The sequence below is a fragment of the Gouania willdenowi genome, chromosome 21 (genome assembly GCF_900634775.1).
Source record: "Gouania willdenowi chromosome 21, fGouWil2.1, whole genome shotgun sequence".
In the NCBI taxonomy this organism is placed as follows: Eukaryota; Metazoa; Chordata; class Actinopteri; order Blenniiformes; family Gobiesocidae; genus Gouania; species Gouania willdenowi.
In genome coordinates, this window is record NC_041064.1 from 19,032,657 (window position 1) to 19,052,727 (window position 20,071).

The 20,071-nt window shown below is 39.1% G+C and overlaps 1 protein-coding gene across 6 annotated transcripts in view; it reads right to left on the reverse strand.

The window, feature by feature from the left end:
• Positions 1–20,071, reverse strand: part of dachd (dachshund d) — a 130,202-nt gene that overhangs the window by 48,242 nt on the left and 61,889 nt on the right. For 5 of the 6 annotated variants that reach the window (XM_028435410.1, XM_028435408.1, XM_028435407.1 and 2 more), the window contains exons 2-3: positions 16,968–17,083; positions 5,939–6,088 (exon numbers count right to left, since the gene is read on the reverse strand). In XM_028435410.1, coding sequence (XP_028291211.1) covers positions 5,939–6,088; positions 16,968–17,083 — 266 coding nt within the window. The remainder of the gene's footprint in view (positions 1–5,938; positions 6,089–16,967; positions 17,084–20,071) is intronic. The other variant, XM_028435411.1, reaches the window with a different exon arrangement.

Sequence of the window (20,071 nt, forward strand, 5' to 3'; positions counted from 1 at the left end):
CAACTCTGAAACAGGCAGCACTCCAGGTACCTGTCAGCACCCCATCCCACTGTAGCCTAGCATGTGGGCACAGGAAGTGGGATAAAGAGGTGGATCACAGAAAATAAAGCCTGTTATGTCTAAAGTTAGGCATGGGTCTCTACGTTAAACAAGATCCCGCCTCTCAGCAAGTTGTCTGGTCGCCTTGTCGTGGCATCATCTGGCTGATGACATGTAGAATTCCCATATCTAATTACAAACAGGATTTCAGCTCCATTAGAGATGTGTGCTGAGGAATCAGAGGAGTGGCAGGGCAGCACCCAGTGGCCAAAGGTGGGCAACGGGTTGGAAGGCTGAACCCAGTGCTTTGTTTTCTCATCATGTCGCTTTCTATAGTTTTAAGAAACACTTTACTTTTCCCTCTGTTGCTCAAAGGAAAACACAATTCCTCCTCCTGAAATTGGCAGGTGTTTGTTAGTGGGCAGCTGACAATATTTTTCCTCCCAGTAATGAAGGTTGTGGTTGGGGTCAAAGCACTGGGAGGGAATGGCGGGCTGTTTATCCCCCTCAAGGCCGAGCGCCACATGTGTTTTGCTTGGTCTGTGATCTGTAATTGTGGCATTTCCTGAAAGGCGCAGAAACAATCCACATTGTGCTTAGAGAGTGTGAGGGGAAAATCAAAGAAAGCCCCCCCCTCGCCCCTCCCCTTACACACACACACACACACACACACACACACACTTCTAATCTCACTTTACGTTTGGGAGTAAATGCTGCTGTCCATTTTTTTCAGCTAATCGCACAAACATTTTTTTTTCTCTTTTCTCCAATTCCAACAAAAAGAAAAAAGGCTTTTAATAAGGACCTAAACATGCTGTTTCTTTCCCAATAATTAATAACACAGATGCAAACTGGAAGCTCTAATTGGAATGAATATTTAATGTGAGGTAGAAACATTAGCCTGTTTCCATTTACATCAACACAAAGGCAGCAGCGGGCGATCCAACTCCACAAACAGCACAAAGTGTCCTTCACCGGCTGTCTCTGCTCCGCTTCGCTTTAAGTGTCTCACAATACAAGATCTGCTTCACGCAAACACTGAGATGAGGCACCTGCATGTGTTTTTAGCCTGAGGAGGATTTTCTTTCCCAATGGCTTCACGCAGCAGCTCTCTCTCATTAAACGGATCTGTGTCGTCCGTGGTATTATCAGCAGTGCGCTCATTATCATATCAGTTCCTATCGTTGCTTGGTATGTTGGTAACGTCATTTGTGGACGTAAACAAATCAATTTGTCTGAGTCTTAGTTTAAGCTGCTTGATAAAAAAAAAAAAAAACAAAAAAAAAAAAAAAAGATGGCCGCTGCTTTCCTTGGAGCAGCTGTGGCCTGAGTTGTGGTTAAAAACAGCATTCCCCAGTTAACGCTGTGCATAGCAGTCGGTCCATTCCCAACAAAGCCACAGCCAAACACAATCCCCTGCTGCATCACTGCTTTACACACTCGGAGTGCCGTTGGCTAGTTTGGTTTGACAGTTGGAGTGTTTCCACTACAAAATGCTTTCAAATTGACCATTAAAGCACCAAACTACATCACTAACTGTGGTTTTACTTAAAGCTGATGCTCCAATAACTCATCATTTAGATAAAACCATAGTGTGTCACATAGATCAATGAATCAAACACAATTTACTCCAAAAAGAAAGAAAAAAAAGGTCGAAATTGCCACTTGAACATGTCATTCCATCTCCACCAGGACAATTACATTTGTTGAAATGTTTGTGCAATGCATTGTGGGATATGGAGTCCCGTAAACAGATACATACAAGTGTTTTTACTTCATTCTTACCATCATAAAGCCAAATTTCTCAATACACCACCTCTCTTCATCTGCTTCTTAAACAAATTTAAAATGTATGGAATCTAAACTGGCCAAAGAACTCTATTCTTTATTCCAAAATGACACAATTACTGGTAATGAAAATTAACAGCCATTAAGAGTGTGTGTGTCTGTGTGTGTGTTTCTTAGTGTTATTGGGACTAGTGCAGTGCCCATAGGTAAGTATGTATTCCTATAAAAAAGTAGGAGGTTAAGCAGCTTTTTCATGGATGGCAAAATGAGGTTGTGTCTGAGGGTGGGACGTTGGGGATATTTGGGTTTGTTGTGAAATATGTAGAGTGATAACTATTGTATTTTCATATATTTAAATATTTAAATTGGGAAAAAGCAACGCACCAGCATGAAGTTATGCCTGGAGAGACACTTTGGGACACTCACGTTTACATGGGAGCTTTAACTCCTCTTTGATTCAGAATAAAAGTTGAATCCTCCTTAAACTGACCGTGTAAACACTTAATTCCTAATGCGGATTGCTGCTTTGCTCAAAACCAGGAAGTGGGGGTGGGCTATCCAGCGAATGGCTCTGGCGCACACGGGTCTCACTCCGGTGGACATTTTTATGAAATAATTCATCAACGGTACTATTGCAGTCCAAACAAATCCGACGTCGCACAGCTTTGAACCATCAACTATCAGCTCTGTCTGTCCCTGAACCACAGATATATTTGAGCCACAGACAGACAGACACACACACACAGACAGATTCCTTGCTTTAATAGAAAGATGTGTTTTATTTATATTTCCATGCTTTTTATGTTGTATATGTTTGCATTCTTGAAGAAGTCTGTTCATGTTAAAGATTACAAGATGTAATATTTGCCTGACTGGTTTGTATATTGTGTTTGCAGAGATAAATAAATCAATAAAAAAATCATTGTTTTTCCACTTGACACCATTTTTGTAGTTTGTTCCCGGTATTTCCTAGGGATGCCCCGATACAACTTTTTCATTTCCGATATGATACCGATATTGCCGCCTTGCGTATTGGCCGATACCGATATTGATCCAATATCAGCATGAATCATACATCCTTTTTTTTTTTTCTTTAATAAAAAAAAATAAATTACTTATTTTGTAGTGTGAAATGTTAGAAAAGACTTGATCAAGTGATGTTACTCAAACAGAGAACAATAGTCAGCAACAGTAGGTATGAGGAAAAACTGACCCATTTATTATCAACCAATTGGTCACATCATATTTAACCTTCAACATAATATCTACAGTATTCTACAATTGAATGAAATAAATAAAAAAATTGAAAAAAATTGAAGAAAAAAAAAAAAATTCGGAAAATCCGAAAATTTGAATCCGATATTCATTTTCAGGCTAATATCAGGCCGATATCGCTATCGTATAGGGACACCCCTAGTATTTCTTGTGATATCAGATTAAAGTAACAACACTTCTATGTAACTATTTGTGCGACTCCACATCCCATAATGCAATGTGCGAAAATGTCAACAAAGTGTTTACGGTGGAGATGAAAACAAAGTTTCAAGCGGCTAAATTGATCTTTTTCCATTCTTTTTTTAGAGTAAATGATGTTCCATTCCATACACTATGATTTTATCTAATAAAGAAACGATCACGGTTAGTTGCTTTACTTAAGTTTGCTTAAAATGTAGAAGTGAGAGGATAAAAGCAGAGGACTAGAGGCTGCATTTCCTGGCTTCACAGCACAGCCATATATCTCCAGCGTATTATCAGGATGACTCCTGCTGGCCACCCTGTCACAGGAGAGTGCTTGATATAAACAAGAGATTGCTGCGACACCCAGTAATCAATATTAGGATGGTTTCAGTACCAAACATCATTTGTCTCTGGGACCATTCCTTTGACCAAACGAAGCATTAATTCAAATCATAAATCTGGGCTGATTTAAATCCGAGGAGAGTGAGGGAGAGAGAGATGCCCCCGTCTGACTGCCTGCCCCTAATGATTTATTTTCTACATTTCTGTGAGCGAGAGATTTGTCCATACTCACTGACAGGTCACCTTCAAACGCCAGTGGCAGACTGTTCATCACCATGCAGACGAGCATCTCATCGCTGCGAGTAAATATTAAAGGAAAAGAATCCAATTGATTGTGGATGGGGCTGAGAGGCGTCACTGCCATATATTTCACTCAGATAGCTAATGCTATGGCCCAGTCACCCACACCTAAAGCGCCCGTCCCCCCCCCCCAAACAACCAACCAACAGAATTATGATTCTACCGAGCCCTGTGTGGCTGCCTGTGGGCTCAAGGTTACAATTTAAATTGTAAAAAGATAAAACAGTTTCTTATTAGCTCCATTGCCACAGCCTTGCTGTTGGTACTCACATTTATCTTTATTTCTGTGACCTCGCAGGCTCATATTCTCTCTCTCTCTCTCTCTTTTTTCTTTCTTTTTTTTTTTTTTTTTTACACACTCCATTCTCTCTCAGAGTGATGACCTCACACTTTATGCATTTTGCATTGTTAAATCTGCTTAGAAACACATCCTGTTTTCATTCCTCAACCCATAAGCTCTGTGGTGTCAAGCATTACAGCAGAAATGGATTCAGAAGTTGAGCCATTTATTACAGTAAGTGAATCAAAACCTCAATTTAAGCAACCAAAGCTACAGGGATTACATTTGGTTTATCATTTGGAATGGGCTCATGTATCGCTACTAACATATGTTATTATTCTCCCTAATGCTCTAAGTGGTTGTGTGTGATATTATTAAAAAAAAATAAAATAAAAATCCGCCTGCCTTTTAGTGCAAACAATTATTTGAAATGACACATGGTGAAAAACTAACACTCAGAGAAATTCAATTAGGCGGTGTTAAAGGCTTTGAGAAACTGTTCCACTTTCTCTGTGATGTTGGTTTTTTTCCCCTCCCTCTTGAAATTGTAACGGTTAATAAGTCCAGAGTATATGAAGCAAATTAAATCAACGCAGTGTGAAAGCCAACAACATTGCAAATATGTAAACATATGACACTTTGGTTAAAATTTTTTTTTAAAAAAAAACAAAAAAAAAACGTATTCTAGTTCAGTTTTAGTCTGAATAGCTTAAGGTTGAATTCATTGATAATGCAAGTTTTATGTCTTCTCCATAATAGACTGAAGTTGAGAACTTGAAACGTTCACCAATTGAGCACTTTTTTTGGACTGATTAAGAAAAAAAACTTTCCCCCTGTAATGTCCAGGGTGTTAAAAGCTAAGCTCCAATTACTTTATTACTGTACTTACTTTTAAAGCTCTTAATGCACTCACCCCTAAAGTTGTTTGTGCCTTTTTCTCAGTTAGGGCTGCCACACTTTGAAATCACCTCCCTGAGGAAGTTAGACTCGCTGAATCTGCTTTATTTTTTAAATCACTCTTAAAAATAGTTTATAATCTGGCTTTAATGTAGTTTGAGGTTTATTTACATGATCCTATACTCTTTCTACCTTAATCTCTGTATTTTTATTAGTTTTTTTTGTTAAAAGATTTCTTAACTTTCTATATTTATAGAAGCCATTTCTGTATCCATGAGGGATTCAAGTGGTTTTAGTGATAATCATTATTGTTCTAATTGTGTCTTTTTGTTCGTTCACATTGTTTTTGTTAATAGTTAAAAATATATTTGTATGGATTCCTGTTTTAAATCATTTTATGTAATTATTCTAGTAATTTTTTTTATTTTTCACATAGAAAAAATATGCTTTAATGCAGAAATGCATATCTGCTTATATTTGCCATTGTTAGTCCGTCCCCCAACCCAAGTCCTTTGTTGTCATTTGCACATTTTTTTTCTTTCTGATAGTGTTATTTTTCTAATTATGTATGTTTACATCTTTTGCACTATTATCCTATGTTAGTATTTATATTTTATTTTTGTTCTTACTCTGCTCTTATACTGTATATACTGTGTTGATGCAATTGTGAATTTCCCCTCTGGGGATTAATAAAGGTGTATTCTATTCTGTTATATTGTATCATTAAAATTACTATTATCAACAATAATAATACATGCTGCAAAGGTAAAGTTGCCAAAATACATCGTAAACAGTACTTTTGAACTAAAGTCAACAGTGCATGTGCATCCTCACCGACACTAGCACTAAGGTCTCCGTTCTCTCCATCTCCATGGTGGTTAGCGTTGCCGTGGTAGCCGCTCATCGCCTCCAGCTTGATCTTCTTGACCTTCATGGCCTCGGCGATGGCTGCGTTGGCAGCTGCTGCCGCTGCTGCTGTCAGACCTGGAGAGAGAAGGCAGAGGAGACAAGACCGCTTACAGTCCCGCTTCATGTCTGCTGGGGATGAGCCACTAGTCTGCACCTGCAACGACCATTTAGGAAGCCACATTATGGCAAGAAAATGAGTAAATGAATAAAAAGAAAATCTTAAACTGGCCTTCAAATAGTTTGACAATGAATAATCTTATAAAGTATGAGAAATGACCTCAACGGGGCCACGACTTGACTTTCCAGCTGCTGACAGAGGAGATTTGCACAGTAGGTTATCATGTTGATAAAATGGATCTGTGTGTGTGTCACAGCATAGGGTTTTTATGAATGTTTCCCTGACTCTAGCGTTCCTCAGTTCTTTGATGTATTTGTGCCCTGATGGGAATAGATAGAGTCATGATAATAGTACATGGTGCAAGCATTCTGTGTGTACACTACACACCACGTACTGTATGCATGTGTTACCAAAGGGACGCGAGAAAGTTCAGGGATGAAAAGAAAAGTTAGAGAGACTGGGCTTCTTATTCTTCTGAAATTACTTTGGAATAACAAGGCGGCAAGGTTAGTAACGATGTAGCAGAGGAACTATTTCATTTTTCACTTTGACTTTGATCAAGTATTTGAAAATGTATTGCATTAGTAACCAATTTGAAAAAAAGTTCATGAAAAGAAGCTGATCTTTTAAGGGTGATACTCAACCCAAATTACAAAAACAGCTCAACTGGTATGTGACCTTTACTGATTAGAATTAGAGTGGAATTTAGGGCCGAGACACACACCAGGTCTGCTCAGGGTGCCTCGGGCTAGAACACGCCCAGCAGGCCCTGAAAGCCCCCGATTCCTGCCGCTACTGAACAGTCTTTACGGTGAAAAGCCACCGCAGGCGGCTGGCACGCCAACTCAGCTTGTCGGAGCAGAGACTCTATCTTCCCCCTTACGGCAAAGTCGTCACGACGGAGATGGAGACTTGTGCGGAGCCTGTGGCGTGACTTGGTTCCAGCTGGAATTCCCAGTCCGACCTCGCCTTTGTTCCTCCTCCCCGGGAGTACATTCTGGACTTGGACTGAGGGGACAACGATGACGTCACCTCTGAACTCCTCATTTCAGAGGACGAAGAGTAGGACGACATTTTCGTCACCCCGGCTCGGGCTGCAAAGCCTGTCGCCTCTGTTTCCTCAGTGGAGCGAGCTGCGGGAAGCATACCAGCTTCTCCTGACCCCGGATCGGAAATGTTGGATGTGTGCAGACGCGCCGCTGCCCGACTAGCCATCTCCTTACGTTGCGAAGGGACCTGCTGTCACAGGCAGAGGGCTCAGTCTTCCATCCTCACCCAGAGCGCTTACCGCTGTGGGCTTGGCCCTTGAGTGGCACAATCTGTCAGCCGTGGGACTCTCACAGCATGTAATTTCCACCATACAGAGCACTCGGGCTTCCTCCACTAGGTCTCTGTACGACTGTAAGTGGAGGGTGTTTGAGGGCTGGTGTCACCGGACGGGACACGCCCCTTTCAGTGTTCAGTGAGAGTGATTTTGTCATTTCTGCAGGAGCTGATTGACAAACAGAAGGCCTTCTCCACGGTGAAGGTCTATCTGGCAGCTATTGCTGTGTGTCACGTGGGCTTTATCGTTCGTCATGAATGAAGCATGCAGGCTCCTCCCTGTGTCCAGACCGCTGGTGTCTCCGTGGAATTTGGTTGTGGTTCTAGAGTGACTTAGACGTCCTCCTTTTGAACCAATGGGATGGGCAAACTTAAAGTTTGTGTCCCTGAAGACGGTGTTGTTACTGGCTTTGGTGTCAATGAACTTGTCAGTGACATCCATGCACTGTCAGTGCACCCATCGTGCGCTCAGTTCTTCCCGGGCATTGTGAGGATGGTGCTGAAGCCCAACCTTTGTGCCAAAGGTGTTGGGCTCGAGTTCATAAGGGAAGCCTGTTACTAAGCAACGTCTGTCACACTGGGTGGTGGAAGCGATTGCTTTGGCTTATTCGAGTCAAGGTAGCAGCCGCCTGTTGGCTTGCGTGCACAATCGAGTCGGGATTTAGCCACATCCTGGGCCTTGTTCAGGGGTGTGTCTGTTCAGAATATTTGTGCTGCGGTGAGCTCCTCACTTTTGTCCTGTTTTACTGGCTGGATATTTCCGCTCCATGAGTGGTACGGGCGGTTGTCCTATCCTGATCGGAACAGTGCTTGCCCTGCGGGCTGGTGTAACACATGATAAACTTGTCTGCAATACGAGAGCTTCCATATCCCACAGTGAGACATCAAAACAAATGTTATAGAAGAGAACTATAGGTTATTTGCATAACCCCAGTTCTCTGAGTAATATGAGTGAGATGTCTCACCAGACAGCCCTTCTTGCTGAGTGAGTGAGACAAGGTTTTCTTATTTGAATGGCGTCGTATTCTCCACCCCCTCTACTTATAGTAGGAGGGACTACCTGCGGCGGATGAATACATTTCACCAGCCAATCAGTATTGGCGTAATGATGCACTGGCATGCCTTGGGCTGTGGGAAAATACTCACCTTAGACACGTTGATCCCAAATACCCGTTTTAGGTAAAACCACTCACTCCTTCCCTCTGTTCACAGCCACCACCAAAATAAATAAATAAATAAATAAATAAATGGATTGGTATAAGAGATATGCATATCCCATAGTGATACATCTCACTCATATTACTCAGAGAACTGGGGTTATGAAAATAACCTGGTTTTTATTGTGAGTCTTTGATTAAGTGAGCAGCTGTGGATTTGAACTGTGAGATGATGCTGTAAACAAACTGCTGACCATCAGACAAAATGTTTACTCTGAATATTTTACAAAATAATCATTTTCAAAATATTTTACCTTGATTGTAATTATATATTAAAAAAAAAATCAATCCAACTAAATTTTAAGAGGTACTTTTTTAATATTACTGTATTTCAATATTAAACAAATAATGAATAGATATTTGATAACCATCAGTATATTGAGTTTGAATATAAATTTTTTTTCATGGGATTTTCATACCACAGGATTCTCCACTACTATGTGTATACCTAACTGCTGGAATCAGGTCTTGCTTTTTGTGTTCTTTTACCTTTTTAATTGCACCTTTGATAAAACAATATGGTGGTAAATAATCATACTACTGTACATTTGGTATAAGCATCAATGCAAAAATGTCTGGCAAGTCAAAAACCTAGGTTCTCCTCAGAGTCAGCGTTGCTACTTTCCTGAGCAGATTAAATGACTATTTACAGTACATCACACTTTGAATAACCATTCACTATTCAACTGCCATTTACAGATTTGTATTAAAATACAAATGTCTGTCCACCTTCATCCAAAATGAACCTGATGTGATTGATGTAGTACGTCTGGGATTATGGACATGCATATGCTGAGCACACTGCAGAGATAATAAAGCACTGGTTTTGTCATTGTGGTAGTTCCAGGGAGCTGGTGTATTGAATGTGAGTGAGATCCTTATTCATGAGGCTGGACTCAAACAGCAGGAACAGATCGTACTAAAGCTTCTCCAGGATGAGAAAAGCCTCACACGAGTGGCACTCTTTTTTTTTTTTTTTTTTTTTTTGGCAACAAAAAAAAACAAAGATGCACAGCAAGAAAAGATATGTACCTATAACGGGAATCCCGCATTCACACAATACAATAAATCACCTGGCTTTTAACAGGCTTGTGCTTGATATGTCGGTTTGCCTTATACGTTTCGACGCAGAACAAAGCAACGTCTGCGTTTATCATCACTAAGCTGTCAAGTCTCCGTGATGGGACTCAAAGCAGCTATTAGCCGTGTGTTTGAAGGCAGACACAAGTACAAGGAGAGGTAGGAATCAAACATGTGGCTCTAATAGATACAGGAAAAAACACACACACACACACACACACACACACTGGACATCCTCTTCTCCCATACCCCATCTGATAGGCAGATGGCGAGAGTCACTCTGAGCCACTGACATAGAAGTGCATATAATTTAGAGCCTTGTTTGCATCTTAAAATACATCAGTACCATATTGACGTACAGTATACATCATGTCAGCGAGGGCCCTCTCGTTTGCAACGCGTCCTGGATGCTGTTCCATATGCATAGGCCAAGCAGGAGGGAGGGGGGAAAAAAAAGCCACTGCCTCATAAGAAGGTGATACTTCTCCACATAATGAATGTGGCCTCTGCCCAGTCTGAAGGTCAGCCTTCATTTGTGTATAATGGGCAAGAGTCAACTGTTTTCCAAATGAGACGTATGCAGAACAGACTGCCGAGTAAATATTGAAATCACCTCTGGGCTGTTTGTGTGATAAATTCCCCTCACAAATCAGGTGCTGCTCAAAGAAGTGCTGCAGTGGAGCTTTCCGGTGCTTTCAAACTTGTAAGAACACCAAAGTTTACGACTGCACTGCAGCCTCTCGGCCCTCGCTATTATTTTCCACTGAGGTGGACTAAACTGCACAGAGAGCTAGGAGATGGAAATGGAAAAATTAATGCATCTAAAAGCAGCTAAGATGCTTTCATTGAGTGTGTGGTGGGTAAATGTCGTAAAATTTCAATTGGAAATAGTATTTTTTACTATTCTTTCTCATTGATAGTTCTGCTACATCCTCTACTACCTAAGTGGGTTTCAAATTTAGGGAACGACTGAGGTTTTTGGAGTCATTTTGTTTATTTATTTTTTGTGTATTTTGTGAGTCATTTTTTACTATTTCTTGTGTGTTATATTTGCATTTTCTTTATTGTCAATCGTGCTTTTATTTTTTCTTCTGCATTTTTGTCATTTTGGGTATTTTTTCTGTCATTTTGTGTAATTGTTGTTGTTTTGTGAGTTCAGGTAGTTGTTTTGTACATCCGATGTCCTTTTGTGTGTATTAGTCTTTTTTTGTGTATTTTTAGAATCTTTTTTTCTGTTTTTGGATTTATTTCGTGCATTATGTTGGGATTCCCATTACTTCCAATTTTTTGAATTACAATTTTTGGTGAATTTGTCTTGGGGGCCGCAAACAATTAGAACGAGGGCCCCCAGTTGCCTATGTCTGCTTTAAAGGGACACAATCTTATTTTTCCATTAAATAAAGGCTTTACACACAATAAAGCCTTTACTGTGTATGTGGTAATGGAAAACCTTTACGTGCTGATGGAAAAATGTGTTGTGCAAGTTAATGTAAACGCTTATGAGTTTTGCGTAAATAGAGATTGGGTTTGATGGGAATGATGCAGGTGTTATCGGCTGATGTTGACGTTCATATTGACGAGGAGAAATTTCTGCACCAGAATTCACAGAATCTAATGGGTAACAGATTATGGTGCATCACTTCTGTGTAACATACGCTGTCAATGTATTTATGCACTAATGCAAAGCTTTTAGGCACTCACATAAAACTGTGTACGTGGTCAAGTAGAAGTGAAATTTATTAAATTAAAAAAACACGCATGTCACTTTAGGGGTTACGTGGAAATGCAATCAATACATTTAGATAAAAAAGAAAGCTGATATTAAAGTGCTTTTATACACAAACAATTAAAATAAGTTTCACAGACTTGTGCAATTTTTGACAACCAACACTACATTTTGGAAAACGATTATACAAAAACTCAATACAAAATAATTATGAAGTGCAATTCTAATAGTATAAAGGGTAGTAATTAATCGATAATCAAATTGTTGTGATTTTATTATTGACAATTGTGAATCAATTCTTACATTTCCAAAGATCGATTATATACATTTTTCAAATTGTCATGCAAACATCCTAATTTGGATATTTGAATTACACTATACAATATTGAGGGAGCTTACTGATGTTAAATGGAAGATCAATTACCAGCAATTATCAAGAATCAAATCAATAATCCTCAATAATCAAAACATTTTTGTAATCGAATCAAGACTTACCTTAAATAATCTGAATAAAATCGGAAAAATACCTGGATAATATTATATAAAAAAGGATTTAAAAAGAAATTTCACATCCTCTAACAAAAATGTGAGAAACTGGCACTCGCACATTCCTTATCAAAATTAAAGCCAGAAAACCATATTTTTTATCTTTTCGTTCTTTTTGTACTTCCTTTGCTTTCCCTTTATTACAATTTTCAAAACACATCTTCTGATAATCATTTTATTTGATCAATTCTCATATCCTCGACTATCTCTTACATAGTAAGGTACACAGACACACACACACACAATCACAAAAAACAAGCTACTGGAAGTCTAAACGTCAATAACAGCAGGTCCACGCGGCGCTAATCTGCATTTATTACGACGCAAACAAAACAATTCAACCTCGTAAATTCTTCCAAAGTCACCTTTAAATTTCGACACTTTTCCCGTACGGGCGCATCAGTAAGTCAGAGTAACCAGTGCATCACGCTGGCATGTAGGGAGAGTCCCACCAGCCACAGAACAGGAAAGAGAACATTTGGACAAATAGAGAATAGCATGCCACTGTCACATGGGGAGCACAAAACAGCAAATAACAGAGACAAGGTCTGATGGTAGCCCTTGGAGCAGCTGTCATATTAAATAATAATGAAGGATCTATTAATATGCAAAGGAAGCAGCAGCCGACTGGCTTAACGCTGTCATGCCTCTGCATATTGTCAGGATCTTCATCATTAATTAACATGCTAGCTGCCCCATACCTGCGCCAATGTCAGAACATTCTTACAACAAACACCCCAATGCCTGTGCCCTCCGCAACTAACTGGTATAATTAAATTAAAATCAGATTAACTTCACATCACTACACAAAAGAGTGACTTTTACGACTTTATCCAGCAATGATTAAAATAAAACACTAACTGGGGCGATTGTGTTTGGGTCACTGTTAGGAACAGGCGTCGCGGACGAAGCTGAAAACAGAATTTATGCATCAAGCGCGCAGGATAAACAGGGAAGGAGACACCTCATGTCGTCGTCGAGCATGGCCGCTTAATTTTATGCATGGACTGGTGGCATCACACCGATGACAAACTGGAGACGGGAACAATGCGACTCTTAGGTACACTAAACCACTTGAACTGTGCTATCCACATCATGACAAATTTAGTATCAATTACGCATCGCGCTAACCTTATGACAAGCGGCGCTTTGGAAAGGGGAGGGGCAGCAACACAAAGGAGTGACACTAAATTACCTGCTGCATGCTAGATCTATTTTAAAGCTGCTTGAGCTTGACAGGGGATTAGGCAATCCTCTATTTAGGAGAAGATGACAAGCTAATTGTACAGTCAATGAGTATCAATAAATGGTAAATGGACTTGATTTATATAGCGTTTCTATGCCTACACACTGAAGTAGTCCCAAAGTGCTTTACAATACCAACTCATTCACCCATTCACACACCAATGGGACTGAGCTGCCATGCTGGTAACCCACCGGGAGCAACTTAGGGTTCAGTGTCTTGCCCAAGAACACTTCGACCCCCATCAAACCCCCAAACCTCTTGATCAGAAGACGACCCCTCTACCACCTGAGTCACAGTCGCACAGTAATAAAATACAGGGTTCCTACAGCATCAGTCAAATTAATTCAATACTTTTTAAGACATTAGGCGTCTTTTTTAGACTTGTTAAGACTGTCTAATACCATCTGAAATAACATTTAAGACCAACTCCACAGTAAACACAATTGAGGAAAAAAAAAATGCCACATCAATTACACAGGGTTAAGGTAATTTTTTCAAGTGGCCCCCATAAAAAACACACAAAACGACAGTAAAATACACAAAAAAAAAAAAAAAAAATCACTCAAAATACACAAGACAACTACAAAAACACCCAGGAATCTATGAAACAATACAAAAACCAAAACCATTAAGAAAAACCATCTTCGTTGGATGGGCAATTTGCATTAAATATACATTTCCCCATGTTGTTGAAAGTTGCGACAAGCATGACGCACATCTGCACAGAGTCCAGCTGCAACCACAGTCGCTGTTTTGTATTCGGTTCCGCTGTCGTCATTGCGCGATGTTACGGTAAGTCATATATTGTTTTTATTTTTTTTTTTTAAACAAATGTTATTTATTTTGAAAGGTGATGCTACTTACTTATGTGTTAAAATGTAAGACTTTTGAAACATTGATTTAAGACTTTTTTAGATTCATGAATTGAATCCCTTTTAAGACTTTTTTGGGTTCCGCTGGACCCCTGCAATATGTTCCTCCTTCTTCTTCTTCTTCTTCTTCTTCTTCTTCTTCTTCAAAAAAAGGAAAAGCCGTTCAACATTAGAAAATGTTCTTTTTGTTTTGTATTAGTTACGGTAAGTACTGAAAGCACCCACGTAGGTGACATTCATTCCTCTAATGGTAAACACACTACTCCTGCGTTATTCAAAAGGTTGCATCCATATCCAGGACATAAATGAATTATAGCGAAGCTGCTGCCTAAGTATAGTGACCAGAGTGTGAGCAGAGCACCCCCCCCCCCACACCCCCCCACCCCATAAAGGAGATGTCATCTCAGTGTGGTGTCAGTCCACAGCAAATAATCCGATTTGGAGGGCCAATCTGCCTGTAATGCATCAGCAACTGGAAAAGCTCCAGCATAACTCCCCTCCAACCCCCCACACCCCCCAAGGCATGAACGCAAGCATTCAGACACTCACACATGCACAGATGTGCTTTCACACACATATGAGGGTATTTCCTTAAGTGGAAAACTAAGCATATTAAGATGTCCTTTTCTAAATGAAACTGGTGTCAAGGGCAAAGATACATATGTTAACAATATGTTTCTGTTCCTGTTGAGTGTGAGGACGACGTCTTTTCACGAGGTTCAGTAGGTATAACGCGTGTATTTTTCACGTCATAAGCCACCTTTAAGAACTGTTGACAGTTTATGATAAAAAGGATATAGTGATAATATATAATAGGAGAGAAAATTGAAAAAAAAAAAAAAATACAGACTGCTGAATGATGCTTGTGCAAAGAGAAAAACAAGTAATCGTGATGAAAGTGCAAGAAATTTATCCTTGGTGGAAAAAAAAAAGACTTACTAGCAGTTAGCTGTTCTTTTTATTCATTTTATGTACACAATTGGAAAAAAAGAGGCTGTGAAACCTTGTATAATATAAAGTGCGCTTTAATTAGTTATTAATATAATTTAATAATATAATTCGATAATCTTGAAACTATATTCTGGAGTTAAAGCAATGTTGATTGTAATTTTACTATGTTAATAGATTAAAAATTAGAACAGGCAAGAGAAGTCATATTCAAAGATTATTTCAAACCCTCCAATAATATTCAATCACAATATTCAGCCTGGTCTTAGACTAATTACCAAATCTGCACAAATATTTGCTTTTTCGTGTTTGTAGCAAACCATTTACTTTTATATTAATTCATCAGCGGTTAGAACCTGCTAATAAATTATGACAAACAAATCTTTCCCATCCATGGGGCACTTCCTCCGCAGCCCAAAACTAAACCATTCTCTTTGTACAACAGTGAAGAATTGGTAACGCGGGCGCTAATTCATCTGAAAACTGAACTAATATGATGTGACATCACAGTGAAAGTCTTCAAGACACTTTTCTCTGTCGTTTCCTTTTATCGTCACTCGGAAAATGTAGACATGACAGGAAAATCAATTAGCCGCCTCCTTTAATACTAACTTAAGAGTGGTCAACTAAACCCAACTGCTAATATGTCTAACGGGGCAACTTCCTTGACGTTTAAACTCTATACTTTCATCAAAAATAATAGGAATGGCTTTAATTACAAACCAGAAACTGTTCTCAAAGTTCCATCTCTGCACAGTGGGAAAGCTCAAGGCAGTTATGGAAAGACAAAAAAGAAACCTCAATTACGTTATCTCTGCCCCTTGAATACCCTGACTAAATGTCAAGATCACACAGTCCCTCTGGGCTTAAAAGGGGGACGATATCAAAAGGCTTTCTCTGTTGCTTTATGTTCCACTAAATAACACAAGTTTTTTTTTTCTCATCATTGTCCTTCTTCTGTGTTCACCTCAGCCTTTAAATTCGCCTTCTACACTGCAGCGCAGATACCAGCTGACCTCACCCTATTCCCAGAGTTCAAAGCACTCGATTGTGAGTGTCCATTGTGCTGAATCACATGGTGGGAGCAGTGTTTAATATTGAATTTCAAAGAGATCATAGACGGCTGTTGTTGCACCTTGCAGGGTGAAAAAAAATACTTCCCTTCTTTTCTTTTTACAAAGTGTCAATAAACTGTGTTTGAAAAAGTAAGTACAAGTGGATAGACAGAGGAACATCCAGATTAAAAACAATAAGGGTTAGACTACATTTATTTGTTCAAGTGTGTATTTACGCTGCATTCAAGGAGCTCTTTGACACAATACCATTAAAGACATGTGAAGAGGAAAGCAAAATATGCTAATCTTGGAACTTAGAGCCACAACTTCAAAGCATACACAATGGAAACCAGCCACAAATAGAACAAAAGCATTAATTGCAATAAGACTTGGCCAGGGGGCTAAGTTAGGGCACAGGCTCTTGTTGTTGATTCTTGTGGCGATAAGCTTGCTTTAGCATCACCAATGCCTATGTACATATACCAGTGGAGTGGATTTAATCGCACTAATTAGAATGCACTCCGGGGCAAAATGCAACATCTACTGGAATAATCTGAGAGAAAGGATCTCCACTCCGATTTATTCTCCCTCTGTTGGTTTTCGGGGAGATTGAGCAAAAGGATCAGTTTTTGGTAAACGAGTGACTGGTGGTTGGGTGCATGTGTCACAATGAACTGGTTGCCATTTGGAGGACAAGCTGCGGGGAGGCCAACCATGGGGAGATCGTGCCAGTTTGAGCGTTTGTGTCTCTAAACTACTGGGTCTGAATCAAAGACTTAGCAACAGCAAATAAGTTACACAGATAAGGACCAAAAATTCATACCTGTGGGAGGCATCATGCCAGGAGACATGAGACCAGGGACCGAATGGGGCATGATGTGGGGGTTGTCCGTAGATGTCACACTCTGGGTTCTCTTCGGAGGCCGACCGGGTCTGGAGCTAGAAAACAAGTGATTGGGAGGAGAGAGAAAGCAGAGATGAGGAGACTAGCAGGGGGAGGCAGGACTGTGTGGGTAGTGGTAGTGGTGGTGGTGGTGGTGGTGGTGGCGGGGGAGTGTTAACATTTGGAGCACTCTAGAATGCAATTCCATTCCAAAGAGCTAACATGTACTGTAAATAAATTTATTTTCAAGGACAGTTGCTTTCTGCAGCTCAACATAATAGACTTCCATAACTAATTAGATTACACGGTGAATTCATTTCCTTTATTGAAGATCAACCATTTTTTGATGCATAATTCATACCGTGTACCTCGTTACCTGGTCCTCCGTATTAATATCCCCACACTATTTGAATTGCCTCGTTTGCATATGCTAAAATCCAGTGCGCTGCCCTCAGCCTGGAAATTACATGTTAACTTGTTATAATTATTGCAGTCAGGCCACTATTGATTTATGAGACTTTTAAAAACCAAATATGTGTAGTTCTGGTAATGAATGATATTTTAAGGTTCTTCAGGAAATTAAAAGGCAATGGCTGCCTTAGGAAATGTTCTGCTTGCTTGATTTAATGCGCGCCTTAGCTGGAAGGTGGTGTGACAAAGTGATTCAGACCTGTTGGATGGTTCTGATGGGGGAGTTTTATTACACCAAACGAGGGGCACAGATCCAGCCGTGATAAATGACTGTGCCACCTTAGTGTGGAGGAGAAAAGGCCTTCAAAGCAGATACACCCCTGACTTTCCACACATCTTACTCATTCACTTATTAATACAGCTTCGAGTTTCAATCAATACACACTTTGCTGGCTTATAGTTACAAAGAAAAGCCTACAGGGTGAAAAAAAACAACACAACAAGCATGTAATGGGCTAAGATCCTGTGGAGGCATATTCTTTATGAACCAGGAGCTGGATGTCTTTGCTAGAAATGAATTATGGTGACGTGACACAGGTGACATATTGGCCTCATATATTATTTCACATATAATGGGCTATTTCAAACTTTACCAGGATACTAAGTTCTCTCTACATGGAAAGTGGCAAATTCCAGTATATAGCACTAAACAAAAGCAACTGTCACTTCCTAAGAAAAATGCACAAACATGAGAATATATATATTTTTTTTTCCATCTTAAAAAAAGGGTAAATAAAGTACAAAACCACTAACATCAGCTTTGCAAATGGAACAAAAATGGCACCATAATCATTCACACTTTAAAGGCTTGGAAGACATTTCCATTAATAACTATACAGTAGGTAAAATGTGGTAACCCCATTTTTTTTTTTTAATATTGCAATGAAATGTGCAATCCAGACCCAATCCAGATAAAACTTGGTTGGGTAATTGAAGAACCAACACTACACTACTGAATCATATTTAATAAATAATCGGTCAATTACAAGCGAGATATGAATTTTTGGAAATTGATCCAGAATCACTATATTGATCTGCATCGCCTCCAAAGTTTTATGGAATCTTTCATGGCCTAAGGTCTATCTTTGGTGATAATATTGCCAAGTACTTTTGGCATACCGTAATCCAGCTGACAGACAAACAAACAAACTTCGGTAAAAATGTAACCTGCTTAGCAGAGGTAACAAACCAAGGCATATACAAATATTCACTGGTTCTAATATTTAATATTTGTTGTTGTGATTCATGGTATCCCCTCTGTTTAAAAAAAATATTGCAGTACACCAAATAGTTTAGAAAATACCACATTTTAGCCCTATTGTGTTAGCTACTGCCCCTTAGTGCTACCTACTGCCACCTATTGACAGAGAGGATTAAATGCACCGTAATTTCCGCTCTATAAGCCGCTACTTTTTTTTCCCATGCTTTAAACCCTGCGGCTTAACCCGGTAAAGCCTGAATCATTAGATGATTGACAGAAAACTGGAGACTTTATTGGTCCATATGAACAACCCCAAAAAAAAAAATTCCATTTATGAGTTTTAATTTAAATCATATTTGATACATCCGGTCTTAATGCTCAAATATTTATTTATTTTTTACCAACAAAAACACAATAAATAACCAACATGACAACAAATTGGTAATTCCATACATAAGTACATTTTTAGTGCTATTTTTATGCAGCAATGAGATATCCACCAATAAGTTGATAACATAACATTTCACAATTTTTTTCTTCATTTTGTGGATCACAAACTTTTTATTTTGCTTGGTGGTGTTGGGCCTTAAAACAGTTCTTGTCCTTGTTCAGATAGCGAGAACTCTGTATTTCTCACTGTACACATTGGAAAAGTGGCCTGCACAGTGCTTACATATCTGTCTGTTTCCCATGTTGATTACCAAATTATGCAAGTCAAACATTTATTTAATTTACTTGAAAAATAAAAGACTTTTTGTTGCTTGATGATATGTAAAATGCATGAAATGCAATAAAATGACATTTGACTGATTTACAGTTACATGACCTCATATACCTGCTGTATCAAATCTGATACACCATTTTCCACACGGTTTTACTAAAACAGAGATTATGAAATATAAACTAATATCACACTGCATCAACCCAGTAACTCTTCCTATTGATGTTTAAGTAAAAATTTGAATGTTTTTCTTATCTTAATCTTTTCAAATTTGGAATTTTTTTTTAGTCATTGTAGAGTTGCTAGAAAAGCCTCTGCTGAACAAATTACTGCCCCATGGTGGATTATCCTTGTATTGCATGTATATAATCATATACAGTACATTGGATTTTCATAGAAAAAAAAATAAATCATCACATTGATCATGTAGAGAGTTCCAAAAGTCATGTATCAAATATGATATGGTTGGCGTTATTTTATACAATGACGCGGAATATTTGTGGATTTTTGCGGTTTTCATACGTCATGCCGCCAAAAAATTGAGCTCCATCACGTTAGAACAGGTGGACCAATGAAACTGTTTACATTAAATCGTTTGCGCTCCCACTGAATCATTCTGCCAAATCACCACGTTTAGTTTGTTTATTCTGA